At 40.3% G+C, this 23,182-nt stretch overlaps 2 protein-coding genes across 8 annotated transcripts in view; both read right to left on the minus strand.

Moving 5' to 3' along the window:
* Positions 1-23,182, minus strand: part of FAM228A (family with sequence similarity 228 member A) — a 123,317-nt gene that overhangs the window by 47,560 nt on the left and 52,575 nt on the right.
* The window catches only part of FAM228B (family with sequence similarity 228 member B), an 87,600-nt gene that overhangs the window by 16,387 nt on the left and 48,031 nt on the right, over positions 1-23,182 (minus strand). For 6 of the 8 annotated variants that reach the window (XM_034952707.2, XM_034952703.3, XM_003827033.5 and 3 more), the window contains 5 exons: positions 18,041-18,109; positions 15,137-15,328; positions 13,762-13,842; positions 6,355-6,442; positions 6,104-6,260 (listed from right to left, as the gene is read on the minus strand). In XM_034952707.2, coding sequence (XP_034808598.1) covers positions 6,104-6,260; positions 6,355-6,442; positions 13,762-13,842; positions 15,137-15,274 — 464 coding nt within the window. In that variant the 5' untranslated portion in view covers positions 15,275-15,328; positions 18,041-18,109. Of the gene's footprint in view, positions 1-6,103; positions 6,261-6,354; positions 6,443-12,143; positions 13,013-13,761; positions 13,843-15,136; positions 15,329-18,040; positions 18,110-23,182 lie in introns of those variants that run through there. The other 2 variants (XM_034952706.3, XM_055108172.2) reach the window with 2 other exon arrangements.

Here is a 23,182-nt window from a genome sequence, read left to right on the forward strand (position 1 = left end):
GTCATAGTAGGATAGAGCAACAAGCAGACTTTTTGGGTCCCTGAGTCTGGGCCTGGGCTCTTGGACCGCATTTCTGGACCTGCCCTCAACCAAATGGGAGTCCATTGCCCTGAAGGGTGAGTCCCAGGCCTGGCAGCATTCACCACAAGCTGAAGGGAAGAGCTCTTGGGCTTTAAGTAAACATCGGTGGTGACCTGGCAGAATCCCCATAGACCAGTGGTGGTGGTGGCCACAGGGAGAGGATTCTCTGCCTGTGTAAAGGGGAGGGAAGAGTGGGAAGGATTTTGTATTGTGGTGTGAATGCCAGCTTAGCTGCAGTAGAAAAGACCATCAGGTAAACTGCTAAGGTTTTTTTTACTTCAAGCCCTGGCTCCCAGACAGCATCTCTGGACATGCCTGGGACCTGGGGGAACTCACACCCTGAAGGGAAGGGCCTTGCGTAAGACTCGGTGCTATACTGTCTTCAGGTCTGACCCAATGCGGCACCAGTAATGGTGGCCACAGGGGTGCTTGCATCATGACACCCCCAGCTCCAGGTGGCTCAGCATAGAGAGAGAGACTGTTTGTTTGGGAGAAGGTGGGGGTAAATATCAGGAGTCTCTGCCTAGTAACCAGATAACTCTTCTGGATCTTATCAAAGTCCACAAAGGCAATCCTCTATGAGTCTGCAAAAACCACAGTATTATTGGGCTTGGGGCCCAAATCCCTTCAAACACCTGGAAAGCCTTCCCAAGAAGGACAAACCCAGAATGTAAAGACTACATTACCTAACTCTTCAATGCTCAGACACTGATGAATATCTATAAGCATCAACACCATCCAGGAAAATATAGGCATACCAAATGAACTGAACAAGGCACTAGGGACCAATCCTGGAGAAACAGAGATATATGACCTTTCAAACAGAGAATTCAAAATAGCTATTCTGAAGAAACTCAAAGAAATTCATGATAACACAGAGAAGGAATTCGGAATTCTATCAGATAAATTTAACAAAGAAATTGAAATAATTACAAAGAATTGTCTGGGCGTGGTGGCTCATGCCTGTAATCCCAGCACTTTGGGAGGCTGAGGCAGGCAGATTACCTGAGGTCAGGAGATTGAGACCAGCCTGGCCAACATGGTGAAACCCTTTCTCTACTAAAAATAGAAAAATTAGCCAGGCATGGTGGCACACATCTGTAATCCCAGCTACTCGGGAGGCTGAGGCAGGAGAATTGCTTGAGTCCGGGAGAGGGAGGTTTCAGTGAGCTGAGATCATGCCACTGCACTCCAGCCTGGCTGACAGAGCGAGACTCTGTCTCAAAATAAATAAATAAATAAAAATAAAAATACAAAAATTAGCCAGGTGTGATGGTGCATGCCTGAAATACCAGCTAAGTCAGGGAACTGAGGCAGGAGAATCGCCTGAACCCAGAAGGCAGAGGTTGCAGTGAGCCGAGATTGCACCACTGCACTCCAGCCTGGGGGACAGAGCAAGACTCTGACTCAAAAAAAAAAAAAATTGTCTTGGGCCACACAGAAACACATAAAATACACTAACATTAATGATAGCTAATGAGCTAAAAAAAAAAAAAAAAAAAATCACCAAAAAATCTCATAATGAGGCCGGGTGCAGTGGCTCATGCCTGTATTCCCAGAACTTTGGGAGGCCAAGGCGGGTGGATCACCTGACGTCAGGAGTTTGAGACCAGCCTGGCCAACATGGTGAAACCCCATCTCTAATAAAAATACAAAAAATTAGCCGGACGTGGTGGCGGGTGCCTGTAGTCCCAGCTACTCAGGAGGCTGAGGCATGAGAATCACCTTAACCCAAGAGGCAGAGGTTGCAGTGAGCCAAGATCACACCACTGCACTCCACCCTGGGTAACAGAGCAAGACTCTGTCTCAAAAAAAAACAAAAAACAAAAAACAAAACAAGCAGAAATTCTATAGTTGAAAAATGCAACTGACATGCTGAAGAATACATCAGAGTCTTTTAATAGCAGAATTGATCAAACAGAAAAATGTATTAGTGAGCTTGAAGACAGGCTATTTGAAAATAGACATTCAGAGGAGACAAAAGAAAAAAAGAATAAAAAACAATGAAGCACATCTGTAAGATCAGGAAATAGCCTCAAAAGTGCAAATCTAAGAGTTATTGGCCTTACAGGGGAGATAGATATAGAAGTAGAAAGTTTATTCAAAGGGATAATAACAGAGAACTTCCCAAGTCTAGAGAAAGATATCAACATTCAAGTAGAAGAAAGTAATAGAACATCAAGCAGATTTAACCCAAAGAAGACTACCTCTAGGCATTTAATAATCAAACACCTAAAGATCAAGAATAAAGAAAGGATCCTAAAAGCATCAAGAGGAAAGAAACAAATAACATACAATGGAGCTCCACCACGTCTGGCAGCAGACTTTTCAGTGGAAACCTTACAGGCCAGGAGAGAGTGGCATGACATATTTAAAGTGCTGACATGGCCAGACATGGTGGCTCATGCCTGTAATCCGAGGATTTTGGGAGGCTGAAGCAGGTGGATCACTTGAGGTCAGGAGTTCAAGACCAGCCTGGCCAATGTGGAGAAACCCCATCGCTATTAAAAATACAAAAATTAGCTGGGTATGGTGGTGCACAGCTGTAATCCCAGCTACTTGGGAGGCTGAGGCACAAGAATCACTGGAACCTGGGAGGCAGAGGTTGCAGTGAGCCGAGATTATGCCACTGCACTCCAGCCTGGGTGACAGTGAGACTCTGTCTCAAAAAAAAATAATAAAATAAAATAAAGAAATAAAGTGCTGACAGAAAAAAACTTTTACCCTAGAATAGTATTATCCAGAAAAAAAAATATCCTTCAAGCATGAAGGAGAAATAAAGACCTTTCCACAAAAACAAAAGCTGAGGGATTTCATCAACACCAAACCTATCCTATATGAAATGCTAAAGGGAGTTCTTTAATCTGAAAGAAAGGGATGTTAATGAGCAAGAAGAAATCATCTCAAGATACAAAACTCATTGGTGATAGTAAGCACAGAGAAAAGCACAGAATAATATAACACTGCAATGGTGGTGTGCAAACTACTCTTATTAAATAGAAAGACTAAATGATGAACCAATCAAAAATAATTACAACAACCTTTCAAAAAATAGTATAATAAGACACAAAGAGGAACAACAAGAAGTTAAAAAGCAGGGAGACAAAGTTTAAAGTTTTCACTAGTTTTCTTTTTGTGTGTTTGTATATGCAATCAGTCTTAAGTTGTCATCAGTTAAAAATAATGGGTTACAAGATAGCATTTACAAGCCTCATGGTAACCGCAAATCAAAAAACCAACAACAGATTTACAAAAAATAAAAAGAAAGAAAGCAGGCCAGGCGCGGTGGCTCACACTCCCAATACACACAGAAACCAATACTATGGCATTAGATTTTTGAGAGAAGAAAAGCCTTATTACAAATCAACCAACAAGCCGGGCGCAGTGGCTTACACCTGTAATCCCAGCACTTTGGGAGGCTGAAGTGGGTGGATCACCTGAGATCAGGAGTTTGAGACCAGCCTGACCAATATGGTGAAACCCCGTCTCTACTAAAAATACAAAAATCAGCTGGGTGTGGTGGCATGTGCCTGTAGTTACAGCTACTCAGGAGGCTGAGACAGGAGAATTGCTTGAACCTGGGAGGTGGGGGCCACTGCACTCTGACCTGGGTGATAAAGCAAGACTCTGTCTCAAAAAAAGAAGAAGAAAAAAAAACTACAATGAGTTATCATCTCTTCCCAGTTAAAATGGCTTATATCCAAAAGTCAGGCAATAACAAATGCTGGCAAAGACGTAGAGAAAAGGGAATGCTTGCACACTGTTGGTGGGAATGTAAATGGGTACAACTACTATGGAGAACAGTTTGGAGGAGCCTCAAAAAACTAAAAATAGACCTACCACATGATTCAGCAATCCCACTGTTGTGTACACACTCAAAAGAAAGGAAATCAGTCTATTGAAGAGATATCTGCACTCCCATGTTTGCTGCAGCATTGTTCACATTAGCCAAGATTTGGAAGCAACCTCAATGTCCATCAACAGATGAATGGATAAAGAAAATGCACTTACACACAATGGAGTAATATTCAGCCATAAAAAAGAATGAGATCCTGTTATTAGCAACAATATGGATGGAACTGGAGGTTATTGTGCTAAGTGAAATAAACCATGCACAGAAAGACAAACATCATATGTTATCACTTATTTGTGGGATCTAAAAATCAAAACAATCGAACTCATGGAGATGCAGAGCGGAAGGATGGTTACCAGAGGCTGGGAAGTGTATTGGGAGGGTAAAGGGTAAGTAGGGATGGGGTTAATGGGGACAAAAAAATAGAAGGAATGAATAAGACCTCATATATGATAGCACAACAAGGGGACTATAGTCAATAACACTTTAACATACATTTAAAAATAACTAAAAGGGTATAATTAGATTCTTTGTAACATGAAGAATAAATCATTGAGGGGATGGATACCTCATTTTACATTATGTGACTATTATGAATTGCATGCCTGTATCAAAACATCTCATGTACCTCATAAATATATATACCTACTATGTACCTACAAAAATTAAATTTACAAATTAAAAAAAAGGTATCAAGACTCCTATTCCTACACTAAGCAGAAATCTTGCTGTCATTGGAAGACAGACAGGAAACTGCCATCCAAGAACAACCACAGGTACAAGGTCAAGTTTGGCTGCCACAAGGATAAGGAAAAGGAACCTCAGGAAAGTCCTGCTCCTGAGGCCTAAGCACATAGGGCTTGTCTAAAACTGAAGCTCCATGAGAAAAACATGGGATATTCCTCTGCCTCCACTAGAAGCCTTGCAATAAGCAACATGCAACAGTGGTATACTCCCGTGGGAGAGAGAAGAGCATGGAGAGAACACCCCTCCACTTCTATGATGCCAGCTTGCATGGATAGCTGAAAACTGAGGAAGGAGCAGAAACACTTGAGAAAATCCCTCTGGCACCCCACCCCCACTCTAAGCACAAGGAAAAGCAGCCTAACCACTGGAGGTATTCAAGCCTGTGATGCACTAAAGGTAACGATGGCAATAACATTACCCAAACCCAACTCAACTCCAACTAGATAAGGCTAATCCTCCACACTAATGCTTGACAGAAGAAGAGGCATATCCATTTCTAGACATAAATACTCCATGTACACCATTCTTCTACATCAAATATCTGGCATTCAATAAAAAATTACAAGACATGCAAAAAAAAAAAAAAAAAAAAAGGCAAGGCAAAACAAGCCATTGTCAAGAGATAAAGCAATCAAGAGAACTAGATTCATAAATGACCCTAACGTTAGAACTACCAGATAGGGAGTTTTAAATAATTAATATGATAAAGAATCTAGTGGAAAAGGTGGACAACATACATGAACAGATGAAGAATTTCAGAATAAATAAAAACTATCTAAAAATTCAAATGGTAATGCTAGAAATTTGAAAATCATGATATCAAAGATGAAGAGTTCCTTTGATGGGCACAGGACACAGCTAAGGAAGGGCAGTGAACTTAAAAACAAGTCAGAAATCATCCAACTGAAAAACAAATAAGGAAAAAAAGAGTGGAAAATCAGAACAGAGTAAGAGCTATGGCACTGTGAGACATCATCAAGTGATCTAATATACATATAATTGGAGTCTCACAAGGAAGAAAAAAAGCAGAGAGAATAGGAAATAAGAAATATTTGAAGTGATAATGGCCTAGGATTTCCCCAAAATAATAAAAGACATAAAACCACACATACGAGAACCTCAGAGAACATTAAGATAGACAGAAAAAAACAAATATAAACAGTTCATAATCTAGCTAATGAAAACCAAAGAGAAACAGAAAATCTTGAAAGTACCCAAGAAAAAAGAAACATCACATACAGAGAAACAAAGATAAGAATTATAGATTTTTCATTGAAAAATGAAATTTTCAGAGTGAGACTCTGTCTCAAAAAAAAGAAAAATGATAATTTTAAAAAATCATAACTATGAAAAATGTTATATCAGTCTCAAGAATTTTCAAAGTCCAAAAGGTTCTATAATTTCTAGTATATTAACCATTACCTTCTCCTTTTACAAAATTCACTTTCTATGTATCTTGTAGGCAGTTTCAGCCACTCATTTGGAGTCATACAGTGCCTTGAATTAGAAATTTGTGGGAATCTGGAATGCAGCTGAACCTTCTCAACTTCTTTGAATTCCTTCATTGAATATATTTTGCCTGAAGGAAGAATTAAAATCTAAATTAACATCCTTAAATGCATCTGCCATTGCTCTTGGGCTATGAAATCACATAACAATTAGGAACTAAGTACCAGTCTCACACTGAAGAAGAGTTCTTTTTTCATTATCCTTGTCATATTGTGCTTTTTTCAAAGGGTCATGAAATGGTGGGATGGTAACCTACAAGAGAGGCACTTGTTTAAGCACTGAGTTGCAAGTCTGAGTAGTAAACATTTTCAGTCTATTCTAAGCATCCACATATGGATGGCTCTTATGCCGGGAGGGTAAATAATATGGTATTTACAAGTAGCAGGCTTACCATTATATTTATTTAATATATTACAAAGAGATGGGGGTATATCAATACCTCTCTTAAAGGCCCTCCAGTCAAAGAGACAAAGTTAGCTCTTGTTTCAAAGTGTGGGTTCAATCTTCAAAAATTATTTTGTTGTTACCATATGTTCCCAAATTTTAAAAATTCCTTTCCCATGCACAAAAGAAAAAATATATCCATATATTCATCTTAATCCCTAACATTGATAATCAACAACATAACTAACATTACTCAAAACTTAACCAAGTTATTCAAAATATAGATCATTTGTGAGCCAAGGTATGGAAGCACTGAATCTATGTTAATGGCTATATTATCAATATCAAAATGACAGTTCTACATATGAAAACAGGATTCATGAACAGCAACATTCACCATTTAGGCCTAGTCAGTGAAATTCTACCACAAGCTTAAAAGGTCACTCATGTATCTTTCTCATGCTCATCAGGCTAGTTTTTCAGGGGTAGTTACAATACACATCATGACTATTAGAGTTAAACGGTGATCAGACTGCCCAGTATAATCTTGCTTTTACAGAAGTTATGAAGAGTGCTACTCATAAAATATTAAGAAAATATTAACTCGCTATAAAAAGGAACAAAAAGGCAGGATGCAGTGGCTCACGCCTGTAATCCCAGCACTTTGGGAGGCCGAGGTAGGCAGATCACAAGGTCAGGAGATTGAGACCATCCTGGCTAACATGGTGAAACCCCGTCTTTACTAAAAATACAAAAAATTTAGCCAGGCGTGGTGGCGGGCGCCTATAGTCCCAGCTACTTGGGAGGCCAAGGCAGGAGAATGGCATGAACCCGGGAGGTGGAGCTTGCAGTGAGCCGAGATTGCGCCACTGCACTCCACCTGGGTGACAGAGCAAGACTCTATCTCAAAAAAAAAAAAAAAAGGAACAAAAAAAGGTACTATCATTTTCAGGTATTTGTATGTGACCTATTCATATATGAAGAGCAGATCAAATTTTAAATGACATTGGACTCTGCTGCTGGAGAGTTATTGTGTTCCTTTGGAGGTGTCAGAGCCTTGCTTTTTCACGTTTCTTGTGTTCTTACATTGACATCTGTGCATCTGGGGTAATGGAGGCTTCTTCCTGTTTTTTGGATTGCTTCCGTAGGGGAGGACTTTTTCCTGGAGATGTGTCTATGGTGTTGGATGGGTAGGACACTTTGGCTTTGATCCTGGGTGCGTGCAGCAGTATAGTCTCCATATTTCTTCAGCTGCAAACAGCGTCAGTGGTGTCTGTGTTTTCCTCGGTGGCTTAGGGTACAGTTGTTGGAGGCTGTGGTGAGGCTTTGCGGGGGATGGGGACACTGGGCAGGCCAGTCCCCAGCCTCAGCGGAAGCAGTGGCAGGCCAAGGGTGCCTGTCCTTGGTCCTCAGAGCAGTATACAGTGGCACCGGTGTTACGGGTTCAGGTGGGCCAGTTCTTGGGTCTCCAGGTTGCTTGGGTGCATGCAGTGGCTGTGGTCGGCCAGGTGGATGGGCAGGTTCTTGAACCCCTGGGCAGTGGTCATGTTGTGGGCAATGGCAGTAGCAGTGACGAGACAACCCTTTGTCTCCAGAGTGGTCCACACGGGTGTTGGCAGTGGCTACAACAGGCTGGGTGGGCCAGTCTCCAGACCCCCAGTTGGCGCGTGCAGGAGGTTGCCAGCTGTGGTGGTAGCAGCAGGCTTGTGGGCTCTCGCCAATGGTGGTGGATGGGGCAGGGCAATCCCCCAGCCCCCTGCAGAGTACTCGGGTGGGGGTGCTGGTGGCTGTGCTGTGGACCTGCTGCTGTGGAGGGTGGGGTTGCTTTCAGTGGCAGCAGGCATAGGCAGGCAGTTAGGGAGTGTATGTTTCAGCCTAGGTGATGCTGCAGGTGGGGCCTGTCCTCTGGGTGCAAGAAAGTGAGCCGTGGCCCCTGTGCTGAGGTCAGCAAGGTTGCTGCCAGCTGCTCACACCTCGGCCCTCTCCATCTCCGGGCAGCCCCTATGTTAGCCTCAGGGCTGAGCAGGCTGCCTCACCTCCCTCTCCTTCCTCACCTTAGATGTTTCCTTGTCACTTCTCTGTGGAATTCCAGTGTTCCTCTTAGATGACGTGTTCCAAGTACAATTTTCTACTCGCTATTTTGGTTCTTCTGTGGAGGAGGTGAATGTCAGATGCCTCAAGCCAGTCATCTTGAAGCTCTCCGACAGGGTCTCGCTCTGTCGTCCAGGCTGGAGTGCAGTGGCTCACTGCAGCTTCAACCTCCTAGGCTCAGGCCATCCTCCCACCTCCACCTCCTGAGTGGCTGGGACCACAGGTGTGCGCCATGTCCAGCTAGTTTTTAATTTTTTTTGTAGAGACAGGTCTCCCTATGTTGCCCAGGCTGGTCTCGAACGCTGAGTTCAAGTCATCCTCCCACCTCAGCCTCTAAAGTGGTGGGATTACAGGCATGAGCCACCATGCCCAGACCAAATTTTAAATTTTAAATTGAAGATAGAAACAAACAACAATCTAAAGTTTTATCGACAATTATAAGTCCGGAGACACCTATCTCTACTGACAAGCACTTGTACATCATAAATGGAGGTATTGTAACCCAGTGGTTCTGAAATTCATTTTTTTTTTTTTTTTTTTTTTGGAGACTGCTGCCTAGAGTGCAGTGGCACAGTCTCAGCTTACTGCAACCTCCGCCTCCTGGGTCCAAGCAATTCTCCTGCCTCAGCCTCCCGAGTAGCTGGGATTACAGGCGTAAGCCACCGCGCCCAGCCAAAACTATTTTATTTCAAAACGTTGTTATATCCAAATAACTTTTGTGCATATGGCTTAGATCTATTGATATTTACTATATTAGAAATTAAAACAGAAAATTTTAAATTGCTTATTAATTTTAAAATAATAATAATATGCCTGTTATGTTTAACATATCTTTCTATGAAAAATAACTCTATTTCCTGAAACAAAAAAATGAGAAGAGTAACATTGTTTTACATTTTTGTAAACTTCTTTATGTCTTGCTTAATAGAAGACAGGTGGATTCTCATATCTGCTTCTGCAAGCAATCTGTTGAGATTTGTTGTTTTAGTTGTCATATATGAAGAAAATCCATATAGAGATATGTAATTGAAAAAGGTAGGAGTGGCCAGGCATGATGGTTCATGCCTGTAATCCCAGCACTTTGGGAGGCCAAGGCGGGCGGATCACGAGGTCAGGAGATCAAAACCATCCTGGCTAACACGGTGAAACCCCATCTCTACTGAAAACAACAACAACAACAACAACAACAAAATTAGCCAGGCGTGGTGGCGAGCGCCTGTAGTCCCAGCTACTTGGGAGGCTGAGGCAGAATGGTGTGAACCCGGGAGGCGGAGGTTGCAGTGAGCCGAGGTTGGGCCACTGCACTCCAGCCTGGGTGACAGAGCGAGACTCTGTCTCAAAAACAAAAACAAACCAAAAAAAAAAAAAAAAAAAAAAAGAAAAGAAAAAGGTAGGAGTATTTTAACAGCCTTTTTAGATCATCATGGATATTTGTTTTTGATACTATACCCAAACTCAGTAAGAGGTAGTTTCTTAAAGGTTAGTTATGATGTGGAATCTGAAACCATATCCATGAATTTTTCATACTCTTCTACTAAGTCCATTAGTCTATCTTGCACTTCGAATGAATCTTTTTCCCATGCGTAATTTTGTAACATTTGGGGGAAAATTGGATCAAGGAGTTATGCAAGATCTTCCAAATGTTTGTACATTTCATTACTGAATATCAAAGAATCACATTCATTAATATCAGTACCAATATCATCAGAAAGGTCTTTTGAGTATTGGGATACTGTCACACTTCTGATGGTGAATATGAGTTTTCCAAAATTCCAAATGTTTTGCTTGAAAGCTCACCTTTTATCATTGGCAACAAATATTGTCAGTAGTTTTTCTCAAAGTGACAAGCTGACTTCATTCATTTTCCAGAAAATATCTGCCAAATACCCAAGACTTACTAACCATAGTTTGTAAGTCATTCTTTCAAGTAAAAATGGTGTTTCATGGAAGAAAAAAAAGCAGCCAGTTCAGCTCACAATTCAAGCAATCATCCATATTTCAGTATGCAGCAGAAGTGCTGTTCGCATACTCCCATTTCATCACAAAGAACATCTAAAAGATGTGTATTGAAGGAGCAAGACTTAGTAAAGTTAATAATTTTTAAGTAGAGCTGCACAAAGCACATGCAAAGAAATGCTGAAGATCCATCTGAAGGGAAGGAATCAAGCCTCTATGTTCCTAAAGTCAGATCTGTCCCACTCCCAGGAAAGGAAGACAGACAGGGTCATTTGGGTTGGTCTGAAGCCAGGTGCTCTGGGCCATCTCAAGCCCTACTGTTGAAAGAAGAGGCAAGATGAACCTTTTCTGTACTGGGGAAATTGAAAGGGGGAAAGGAGATAATGTTGGATATCTCCACTTGATAACCCAGAATTGAGAATAAGGACAAGCTTACAGACTCCGTAGCAGCTCAGGAGCAGGGTCTGGGAGGTGCCAGGTCCATAAAGAGTACAGAGCAGGGCGCAAGGAACCCAGCCTGCAGAGCCTACCCGAGACGCTCTCAGGTGGAGTCTCTGCCAGACATGGGCAAGGACCTGGATCTGAAGACATGGATTACCAATGCTGGGTCTACAAATGGGGCCAGCACCTGAGCCACAGCATGTGACCGTAAGGAATAACAACCATAGTACAACCTGGGCCTGGGACCAGTGATGTGCCCCACCATGAATTGGGAGGCTGCGGGACCACTTTGTAGGATGACACAAGCCCACAGCATGACTGTACAACTCAAGGTTGGATACCTCCAAAAACAATTAATATTGGACTTCTCACTGATTTGGACACGTGAGGGCCAATACCAGTTCTAATAAAACCTCTCTAAAAAGGGTAAAAATTATCCCCTAAATACCATTTTAAAAAATGGTATCTAGGCCGGGCGCGGTGGCTCACATCTGTAATCCCAGCACTTTGGGAGGCCAAGGCGGGCGGATCACGAGGTCAGGAGTTCAAGACCAGCCTGATCAACATGGTGAAACCCCGTCTGTACTAAAAATACAAAAATTCGGCCGGGCGCGGTGGCTCAAGCCTGTATTCCCAGTACTTTGGGAGGTCGAGGCGGGTGGATCACGAGGTCAAGAGATTGAGACCATTCTGGCTAACACGGTGAAACCCCGTCTCTACTAAATATACAAAAAAATTAGCCAGGCGTGGTGGCGGGTGCCTGTAGTCCCAGCTACTCAGGAGGATGAAGCAGGAGAATGGCGTGAACCTGGGAGGCGGAGGTTGCAGTGAGCCGAGATCACGCCACTGCACTCCAACCTGGGTGACAGAGCAAGACTCCGTCTCAAAACAAAATAAAACAAAAATTAGCCGGGCCTGGTGGCGTGCACCTGTAATCCCAGTTACTCGGGAGGCTGAGGCAGGAGAATCGCTTGAACCCAGGAGGGGGAGGTTGCAGGAGCCAAGATCATGCCATTGCACTCCAGCCTGGGCAACAGAGTGAGACTCCGTCAAAAAAAAAAAAAGGCATCTATTTTATATGTGCAAGAAACCTTATTAACAAATAATTTGTGTCACTAAATTCACTTGAATGCAATGCAATTATATTTTTTCAGCCATAAAATTTTTCTTTTTTTTTTTTAGACAGAGTCTCACTCACTCTGTTGCCCAGGCTGGAGTGCAGTGGCACTCAATCTTGGCTTACTGCAGCCTCCACCTCCCGGGTTCACGTGATTCTCCTGCCTCAGCCTCCTGAGTAGCTAGGACTATAGGTGCATGCCACCACACCCGGCTAATTTTTGTATTTTTAGTAGAGACAGGATTTCACCATGTTGGCCAGGCTGGTCTTGAACTCCTGACCTCAGGTGATCCATCCGCCTTGGCCTCCCAAAGTGCTAGGATTACAGGCATGAGCCACTGCGCCCGGCTGCCATAAAATTTTTCTAGAGATCTATTGTACAATATGATGGCTATAGTTAATAACAAGGTATTGTATTCTTGAAAATTGCAGAGAGAGAAGATTTTAGGTTTCTCACTTAGAAAAAAACTGGTGTTTGTGATGCAATGTATGTTAATTGGTTTAGTCATTCCACAATGTGTACATATTTCAAAACAACATTTTATACAAGATAAGGCCAGGCACAGTGGCTCAAGCCTGTAATCCCAGCACTTTGGGAGGCCAAGGAGGACAAATCGCTTGAGGTCAGGAGTTTGAGACCAGCCTGGCCAACATGGTGAAACCTCACCTCTACTAAAAATACAAAAATTAGCCGAGCATGATGGCACACGCCTGTAATCACAGCTACTCAGGAGGCTGAGGTGGGAGAATCTCTTGAACCCGGGAGGCAGAGGTTGCAATGAGCAGAGATCGCGCCACTGCACTCCAGCCTGGGTGACAGAGTGAGACTCCGTCTGAAAAAAACGAAACAAAACAAAACACCACATCTGTGCTCTGCTATTTACAGCTGGGTGACTTTGACAAGTGACCTGAATCTTACTTGTCTCATCTGTGACTTACCTCACACAGTAGCAGCAAAGGTGAAATAAATGTGAAAAAAAACCCTAAGACTTGGTTAATCCTTCAGTGCAAGGTTAATTAATTCTGCTATTAGTAACAGAATATCATGCAATGAAGAAAATTATATATTTATATTTTGAGAAAGAAGCAAATAATAAACTATTGGGGGAGGGGAAGCCCATTATAAAACCAAATGTAACTCCATTCTTATAAAATAAAAATGTGAATACATACACACATATAGAAAGAAATCTAGATAGATATACAGAAAAATGTTAATGAGTTAACATAATGAATTAATTCTGGATAATAGAATTTTGGTTTTTTATTTTCTTAATTTGAAAATCAATTTTCTCATTTATCTATCATGAAAATGTGTTACTTTTGTAACAAATTTAAAAGTCTATGGAATTTTTAAACGTTACCTATTACCCAATCATTATCCAGTATTTTCCACTTTTATGGAGATTTAATTTACTTTGGCCTTTGGCTTTTTGTTCCTTTCTAAGATCGGGCAATGGGAAACTATCCTTAAAATGTTACTGCACTTTTAGGGAATCGCTTAAGGACTGCTCATATATTAGGGCTGCTCAAAACAACCAAACACATAATACCAAAGTTAAAAAAAAGAAATCTACCCTACCTTCAGAAAATTGGGGTCCTTCTTGCTCATATAAAAGGGATCATACTCTTTTGGATCATAATGTTCTATAAATGCATTTCCCTAAAGCAAGGAAATAAAACGATACACAAGAACAAGAGGCGCACAGTTAATTTTGAGCATATCAGGACTTCAGAGCCAAACACATAGTATCATTCTTATGCTTGAAAGCAGCATCAGTGACAAATGCAAAAAGAAAGACAAGGCTACATTTTAAATTTAATTTATTCAAGCAATCAGGTATAGTGAAGGAAGGAATCTACTTAAAATTTGTAAGATTTTAATAAAGAATGTTGGAACACTAAAAGATTTGGGAATTTGTTTTTAAATGCTTACTAGTCAAACATCTCAGATTTTTTAAAAATGCTAGAAGAACAGCTATATTTTAGAGCTTTGCAAATAATCAAGTTCCAGAACAAAAGAAAAATATGTCCTGAAACTAGAGTCCAAATTATTTATTTTGTAATTATATATATATATATATATATATATTTTTTTTTTTTTTTTTTTTTGAGACAGAGTCTTGCTCCATCACCCAGGCTGGAGTACAGAGGTGTGATCTCGGCTCACTGCAACCTGCACCTCACAGGTTCAAGTGATTCTCCTGCCTCAGCCTCCCAAGTAGCTGGGATTACAGGCACCCACCACCATGCCTGGCTAATTTTGTATTTTTAGGAGAGACGGGGTATCACCAGGCTGGTCTTGAACTCCCAACCTCAGGTGATCCACCTGCTTTGGCCTCCCAAAGTGCTGGGATTACAGGTGTGAGCCATGCACCCACGTTTTTTAACTTGATAATTAAAATTAATAATTACATGGGGAGGGCTGGGCACAGTGGCTCACACCTGTAATCCCAGCACTTTGGGAGGCCGAGGCAGGCAGATTACCTGAAATCGGGAGTTCGAGACCAGCCTGACCAACATGGAGAAACCCTGTCTCTACTAAAAATACAAAATTAGCCAGTGTGGTGGCACATGCCTGTAATTCCAGCTACTTGGGAGGCTAAGGCAGGAGAATTGCTTGAAGCCGTGAGGTGGAGGTTTGCAGTGAGCCAAGATCGTGCCGTTGCACTCCAGTCTGGGTGACAAGAGTGAAACTCCATCTCGAATAATAATAATAATAACCACATGGGGAAAACACAGAAAAATGGTTCTAATGTAGACAATTAAATCTAATCTTCCTTTTCTCTCCTTTCCAAATGTCCTGGGTTTAAGAATGCTTTATGCTATTATGTAACAGGGTATAGATGATACATATGTAGAGGGGACAGGGACAGACTGACTGAATGATTATAAATGAACAAAGATGACATTAGGTCTAAATCAACTGAAAAAAGCATCAAATGATCTCTTAGTACCTTTTTATTTACATGTTTTAAAAAGCCATCTAATTCCCCTTGCCTCCTTTTTTTAATCTTCTTATGTGAGCAAACTTTTTCTATAATTTTCTTCTGAAGAGGATCTGCCACACAGTCAACCCATCTTTTATGTAACATCTCCTTTCTTCTTGCATTTAAGAAGGCATGATGTTGTAAATACTTATCTAGTTCCTAGTAAACAGTGGTAGAAAAGACAAATATATTATCCTAAAGCTTTCTTGTTCTAAAATTTTCCAAAACTTAAACTTCATAAGTTTAAATTACTCCTAAGAATAACCCACAGAGACATTCATTAATTCAATCGTTTCTTTGGCTTTAACTTCTACTATGTGACATACACTCTGCTGCAAACAAGGAAAACACAGGTATTTGGGGCAACATGCCTGCTCTCCCTGGGGAGAAAGACTAAAGAACAAATCAAAAGCAAGGCAAGGTGGCGCCTGCCTATATTTCCAGCTACCTGGGAGGGTGAAGCTAGAGAATCACTTGAGCCCAGGACTTCAAGGATGCAGTACACCATGATTGGGACACTGCACTCTAGCCTGGGTAACAGAGTGAAAACCCATCCCTAAGAAACAAACAAACAAAATCACAAACAGTGGGAGGGGGAATATAGCAAGATGTATATTTATATATGATGGATATATGTATGGCATACTATAAATAAAATAACTGAAGACAGAGAGAAAAACCATTTGCTAGATTCTTAAAAGATTCCCAGTTTGGTGGGCCTCAGAAATTTAAACAGACCTACCGTAAGACCCAACAATTCCACTCCTACCCAAATGAATGAAAATCCAGGCTCAAATAGATATTTGTACACCAATGTTCATTGCGGCATTATTCACAATAGCCAAAAGGTGGAAACGATCCAAGTATCCATCAAGAGATGAACAGATAAAATGTGGTATATACATACCACATTTATTTATATGTGTAATATGGAATATTATTCAGCCACAAAAAGGAATGAAGTTCTGAAACATGCTACAACATGGATGAACTTTGAAAAGAGTATGCCAAAGTGAAATAAGTCAGACACAAATGGACAAATAGTACAGGATTCCACATATACGAACTATCTGGAATAGCCAAAATTCATAGAGCCAGAAGGTAGATTAGAGGTTACCAAGTGCCTGGGGGAGGGAGAAATGAGGAGTCACTGCTTATTGAATACAAACTGTCAGTTTGGAGTAAGGAAAAAGTTTTGGAAATAGTGGTGATGGTTGCACAACATTATGAATGTAATTAATGACACCGAATGGTACACTTAAAATGGTTAAAATGGCAAATTTTATATTGTGTATATTCACTATTATATCGCATACACTGAAAAAAATGATTAATTTTTTTTCAAAGCCAAGACTCCCAAAGTGGGAGACATTTGGGCTGGGCCTTTAAGAATGAGGATTTACACTAGGTGCGGTGGCTCACGCCGGTAATCCTAGCATTTCAGGAGGCCAAGGCAGGAGGATCACATGAGCCCAGGAATTCAAGACTAGCCTGGGGAAAATAGTCAGACTCCATCTCTACAAAAAAATTAAAACTTGGCCAGGCGTAGTGGCAATCCCACGCCTGTAATCCCAGCACTTTGGGAGGCCGAGGTGGGCAGATCACTTGAAGCAAGGAGTGTGAGACCAGCCTGGCCAATGTGGTGAAACCACGTCTCTACTAAAAATACAAAAGTTAGCCGGGCATGCTGGCACGTGCCTATAATCCCAGCTACTTGGGAGGTTGAGGCAGAATTGCTTGAACCCGGGAGGTGGAAGTTGCAGTGAGCCGAGATCATACCATTGCACTCCAGCCTGGGCAAAGAAGTAAGACTCCGTTTCAAAAAAAAATTAAAACTTAGCTAGGCTCCGTGGCTCACACCTGTAATCCCAACTAATTGGGAGGCTGAGGCAGGAGAATCACTTGAGCCCAGGAGGCCAAGGCTGCAGAGAGCTGTAATTGTGCCACTGCACTCCAGCCTGGGTGACAGAGTGAGACCCCATCTCAAAAAAAAAAAAAAAAAAAAAGAAGGGTTATCCAGGAAGAGAAGGGATGGCAGAAAAAGAGGAAGAAAAACATTCTATAAAAAAAAAAAAAAAAAAAACCTTCACTACAACTGACCTTCAGAAAAAAAAAAAGGCAAGAGTAAAGAGGCAGAAGTGTAGCATAACCTAATCCAAGTGGCAAGTAGCCTGCAAAGATGATGCTTGATTAGGCTACAAACTAATTCATTCCCACTAAACCTTCTCATCCACCTTTCATATAGCAAATAAAGTCATGTGACTACTAGGAAGAGCGTGAAATTCAAAATGAAATAAATAAAATATTAAGAACCCTGAGAGGTCTGCTAGGCCGAGTCCCTCCCTAACCTCTGGCCATAGCACACTTCAGCCATTCCCAATGTTAGTTCCTTTCCTTTTTAAAGAGCTCTAAAGAAATTTCTTAAAAATAAAAACAGGTTACCCACTCCAGTGTCCCTGGTGTTTAGTACACTTCACACGGATGTTCTTCTTGTCACATTAGGCCCATCCTGGCTCAGTTAAACCCTGTTCTATGTATATCTGAGTAATAATTAGTCAGTGTGTTCTGCTAACAGCTCTTAAGGATTAGCTCATTTATAGTGACTGCTGAAACCCACTAAGACAAAGAAACAAGTGAGTAGAGGAAAATTTCTGTGCCTCTCTGCAAAGGAATTCCCACAAAGTATAGGAAGGGAGGAAGTCCATTAGAGCAATTTCAGAGATCCCTTAAGGTTAATTCCAGGTGCAAGGGAGTGTTCTTTTAATTCTTTTTTCCATATTTTCTAAATAGTTTTTATAGAATATGCTACATATAAAAAGGAAAAACTACATTTAATTTTTAACTGAGATGCATTTTGTAGCCAATTCTTACCTTAATTACAGAATTTTCTTTGTATAATATTGATTGAATAGCTGCCTCAGTATCTTCTTTAGCTAAAACCTGAAAGGACAGAATTAAACTTTGAAAAGAAAATCTTTAAAAACTATTAGTGCTATCTGGAATCATTATATTTAGCATGACAGACATATCCCTGGAAAGTTCTCTATGCATGCAGTTTGTTTCCTCCAGATCATATCATCGAGTGCTTTTTTTTGTTTCTTTCTTTGAGACAGAGTCTTGTTCTGTCGCCTAGGCTGCTGGAGTGCAGCAGAACCATCTCGGCTCACTGCAACCTCCAGTTCCAGGGTTCAAGCGATTCTCGTGCCTCAGCCTCCCAAGTAGCTGGGATTACAGGTGTGCAACACATGCCTGACTAATTTTTGTGTTTTTGGTAGAGACAGGGTTTTGCCATGTTGGCCTCGCTGGTCTCAAACTCCTGGCCTCAAGTGATCTGCGTGCCTCAGCCTCCCAAAGTGCTGGGATTACAGGCCTGAGCCACTGTGCCCAGCCCATCAAGTGCTTTTTAAACAGTATTTCGATCTGTCTGCTCTTGGCTACACCAAAATGTAACTCAGCTCACAGACATTTTGAGTCCCAAAATGTTCAAATGTCTTTTCCGGAGTCACTTGGTAGTTACAATCCATCTTTTTTCACTTCCTATAAAATGCTTTTACTTTTCTGGGTTAAAATAGATTAAATTAGGCCTCTATTTGAGGCTTTTTGACTATGCAAGACATACTAATCTTCCAGCCTTGATTCTTACAGAACTAGTTAAGGATATGTCAACAGTTTCACTAAAAGCTTAGTGCCACCTAAGGCAAACTCTATACATAGAAGAAACGTCACTAGTGAACAATAATACAAGGTCTTAGAAAGACTTTCTATTCAATCTCCTGCTCTTTTTCGTGTTCTTCCATAATGAATTCACCCACTAATTTTGTTTTTGAAAATTACTGAAACATAAGCCTATGGATATAATAAATCAAGGAAATGAGTTATATTTTTATCCATTAACTCACAACTGTATATAAAATGTAAAATTATAATTAAACAAGTAATTGGATCTTCTCAAAATGAAAGAAAGCTCTTATTAAAATAAAAAGAAACATATTCATTTAATTAATTTTTCCATGACAATTGACAAATTACCCAAAAGACTGAAACAAATTTCTTAGACAGTATTGACATAAATATAATTGGAAAAAATTTATTTATCATTAGTGAATATGGCTATCAAATAAATATTAGTAATAAATTTTATTTTTTATGTACTTATTTTGGAGACAGTCTTGCTCTGTCACTTAGGCTAGAGTGCAGTAGTATGATCATAGCGCACTGTACCCTCAAACTCCTGAGCTCAAGCAATGTTTCTACCTCAGCCTCCCAAAGTGCTAGGATTACAAGCATGAGCCACCACCATGCCCAGCCAAATACTATTTTTATATACAAGTCACATTTTCAGATTTTGAAATAACACAATCTTTAGGGAACAGTGATATTAGTGACAAAATTATGACAGCATTAATTTTTCCATTTTTATAACAAATGTTCCACAATTATTAAATACCTGCCAGAAAATGGAAGCAGTTGATTTCTAGCACAGAATTGCCTTTGAGATCCTCTTGTAATTACATACAAATAAAATATTCTCAAGTTAACTGTCAGTGAAAGTAGTTGTCTTCAGTCCCACTGCTTTTATTTCCAGGACAGATGAGTAAAATCTCATTATCTAAGAACTGTCCTTCCCCATTAACATCCAAAGAAGCCAAGGCTCATGGGAGCTAAGCAACAACTAGAAGCATAGAAAACTCAAATGAGTCTACTCTAGTTTGTTTTCTTTGTTATTTTTGCCTCATAGAGTTGCCCTTCCTGGAAAGTCTGTACTCAGATAGGGGGTAGTGAATTAACATTCCAGATAAAAAATATAAAAAACAACAACCTGAAGACACTGGAGAGTGATCAAAAAGCAGGGAGTTACTGAATGCTATTCAACACTAAGAAAAAAAAAAAAAACAGCACTAGATGAATTTCCAGTTTTTTATTAACTTGCCTGAGAAAGGGCCTTAGTCTGAGGTAAAGGAGGTGGCTAAAACTCAGATAGAAACATGCGGCCTAACTGGTTCAGGAATTAGAAGACAGAGTTTGGGGTAAGCATGGGAGCTGGAAGGTGAGAGGAAAAATACTGGAAAGGAGGGAGCCAAAGAAAGGATGCCACAAATTCTGCAAAAGAACTCTGACCAAATATCTGGCAAACTCTTGAACTGTATATGCATAAGGCAGACTCCATGTGGCCCAGATTAAGATAAAAAAAGACTAAACCGTGACTTCATCTGCTGCCAACTTCAGGAAAGACAAGTTTGGAGATTGAGTTCAGCAAAGATAACTGCTTCCTAAAACAAAAGCTCAATATTCTTCAGAGGAATATAACAGAATCCAGACCCTCCACAATGTATCATTCATAATGTCCAAAATGTAATCTAGAATTACTAGATACATAAAGAAACAGAAAAATGTGATCCACACTTAAGAAAAAGACAATCAATGGAGACCAACTCTGAAATGACCCATATGTTGGAATCTAGAAGAAATGGATAAATTCCTGGACACATACACCCTCCCAAGACTAAACGAGGAAGAAGTCAAATCCCTGAATAGACTAATAACAAGTTCTGAAATTGAGGCAGTAATTAATAGCCTACCAACCAAAACAAAACAAAACAAAAAATCCCAGGACCAGAGGGATTCATGGCTGGATTCTACTAGAGATACAAAGAAGGGCTCGTACCATTCCTTCTGAAACTATTTCAAACAATTGAAAAGGAGGGACTCCTCCCTAACTCATTGTATGAGGCCATCATCCTGATACCAAAACCTGGCAGAGATACAACAAAAAAAGGAAACTTCAGGCCAATATCCCTGTTGAAGTACAATGCGAAAATTGTCAATAAAATACTGGCAAACTGAATCCAGCAGCACATCAAAAAGCTTATCCACCACCATCAAGTTGGCTTCATCCCTGCAGTGCAAGGCTGGTTCCACATATGCAAATCAATAAACATAATCCATCACATAAACAGAATCAATGACAAAAACCACATGATCATCTCAATAGATGCAGAAAAGGCCTTCAATAAAATTCAACATCCCTTCATGTTAAAAACTTCCAATAAACTAGGTATTGATGGAACATATCTCAAAATAATAAGAGCTATTTATGACAAACCCACAGCCAATATCATACTGAATGGGCAAAAGCTGGAAGCATTTCCTTTGAAAACCAGCACAAGACAAGGATGCCCTCTCTCACAATTCCTATTCAACATATTACTGGAAGTTCTGGCCAGGGCAATCAGGCAACAGAAATAAATAAAGTGTATTCAAATAGGAAGAGATGAAGTCAAATTGTCTCTGTTTGCAGATGACATGATTCTATATTTAGAAAACCCCATCATCTCAGGCCAAAAGCTCCTGAAGCTGATAAGCAACTTCAGCAAAGCCTCCGAATACAAAATCGATGTGCAAAAATCACAAACATTCCCTATACATCAACAACAGACAAGTAGAAAGCCAAATCATTAATAAACTCTCATTCACAATTGCTATAAAGAAAATAAAATACCTAGGAATATAGCTAACAAGGGATGTGAAGGACCTCTTCCAGGAGAACTACAAACCACTGCTCAAGGAAATAAGAGAGGACAGAAACAAACGGAAAAACATTCCATGCTCATGGATAGGAAGAATCAATATCATGAAAATGGCCACACTACCCAGAGTAATTTATAGATTCAATGGTATTCTCACCAATCTACCATTGACATTCTTCATAGAATTAGAGAAAACTACTTCAAATTTTATATGAAACCAAAAAAGAGCCCATATAGCCCAGACAATCCTAAGCAAAAAGAACAAAGCTGGAGGCATCACGCTACCTAACTTTAAACTATACTACAAGGCTACAGTAATCACAACAGCATGGTACTGGTACCAAAACAGACATATAGACCAATGGAACAGAATGGAGATCTCAGAAATAACACCATACATTTACAACCATCTGATCTTCGACAAACCAGACAAAAACAAGCAATGGGGAAAAGATTCCCCTTTAATAAAGAATTCCTTTAATAAAAGCATTCCCTATTTAATAAATGGTGCTGGGAAAACTGGCTAGCCATATGCAGAAAACTGAAACTGGACCCTTTCCTTACACTGTATACAAAAATTAACTCAAGATGGATTAAAGACTTAAATGTAAAACCCAAAACTATAAAAACCCTAGAAGAAAACATAGGCAATAACATTCAGGGCATGGGCAAAGACTTCATGACAAAAATGCCAAAAGCAATTGCAACAAAAGCCAAAATTGACAAATGGGATCTAATTAATCTAAAGAGCTTCTATACAGCAAAAGAAACTATCATTGGAATGAACAGGAAACCTACAGAATGGGAGAAAATTTTTGCGATCTACCCATCTGACAAAGGTCTAATATCCAGAATCTACAAAAAACAAACAAGTTTACAAGAAAAAAAAATCAAAAAGTGGGCAAAGGATATGAACAGATGCTTCTCAAAAGAAGACATTTACATGGCCAACAAACACATGAAAAAAAGCTCAACATCACTGATCATTAGAGCAATGCAAATGAAAACCATAATGAGATACCATCTCACACCAGTCAGAATAGTGATTATTAAAGTCAAGAAACAATACATGCTGGTGAGGCTGTGGAGAAACAGGAGCACTTTTACACTGTTAGTGGGAATGTAAATTAGTTCAACCATTGTGGAAGACAGTGTGGCGATTCCTCAAGGATATTAGAACCAAAAATACCATTTGACCCAGCAATCCCATTTCTGGGTATGTACCTAAAGGAATATAAATCATTCTACTATAAAGACATCTGCACATGTATGTTTATTGCAGCACTATTTACAATAGCAAAGATATGTAACCAACCCAAATGCCCATCAATGATAGACTGGATAAAGAAAATGTACATATACACCATGGAATACTATGCAGCCATAAAAGGGAATGAGATCATGTCCTTTGCAGGGACATAGATGAAGCTGAAAGCCATCATACTCAGCAAACTAACACAGGAACCAGAAAACCAAACACCACATG

The sequence above is a fragment of the Pan paniscus genome, chromosome 12, assembly GCF_029289425.2.
Source record: "Pan paniscus chromosome 12, NHGRI_mPanPan1-v2.0_pri, whole genome shotgun sequence".
Lineage (NCBI taxonomy): Eukaryota > Metazoa > Chordata > Mammalia > Primates > Hominidae > Pan > Pan paniscus.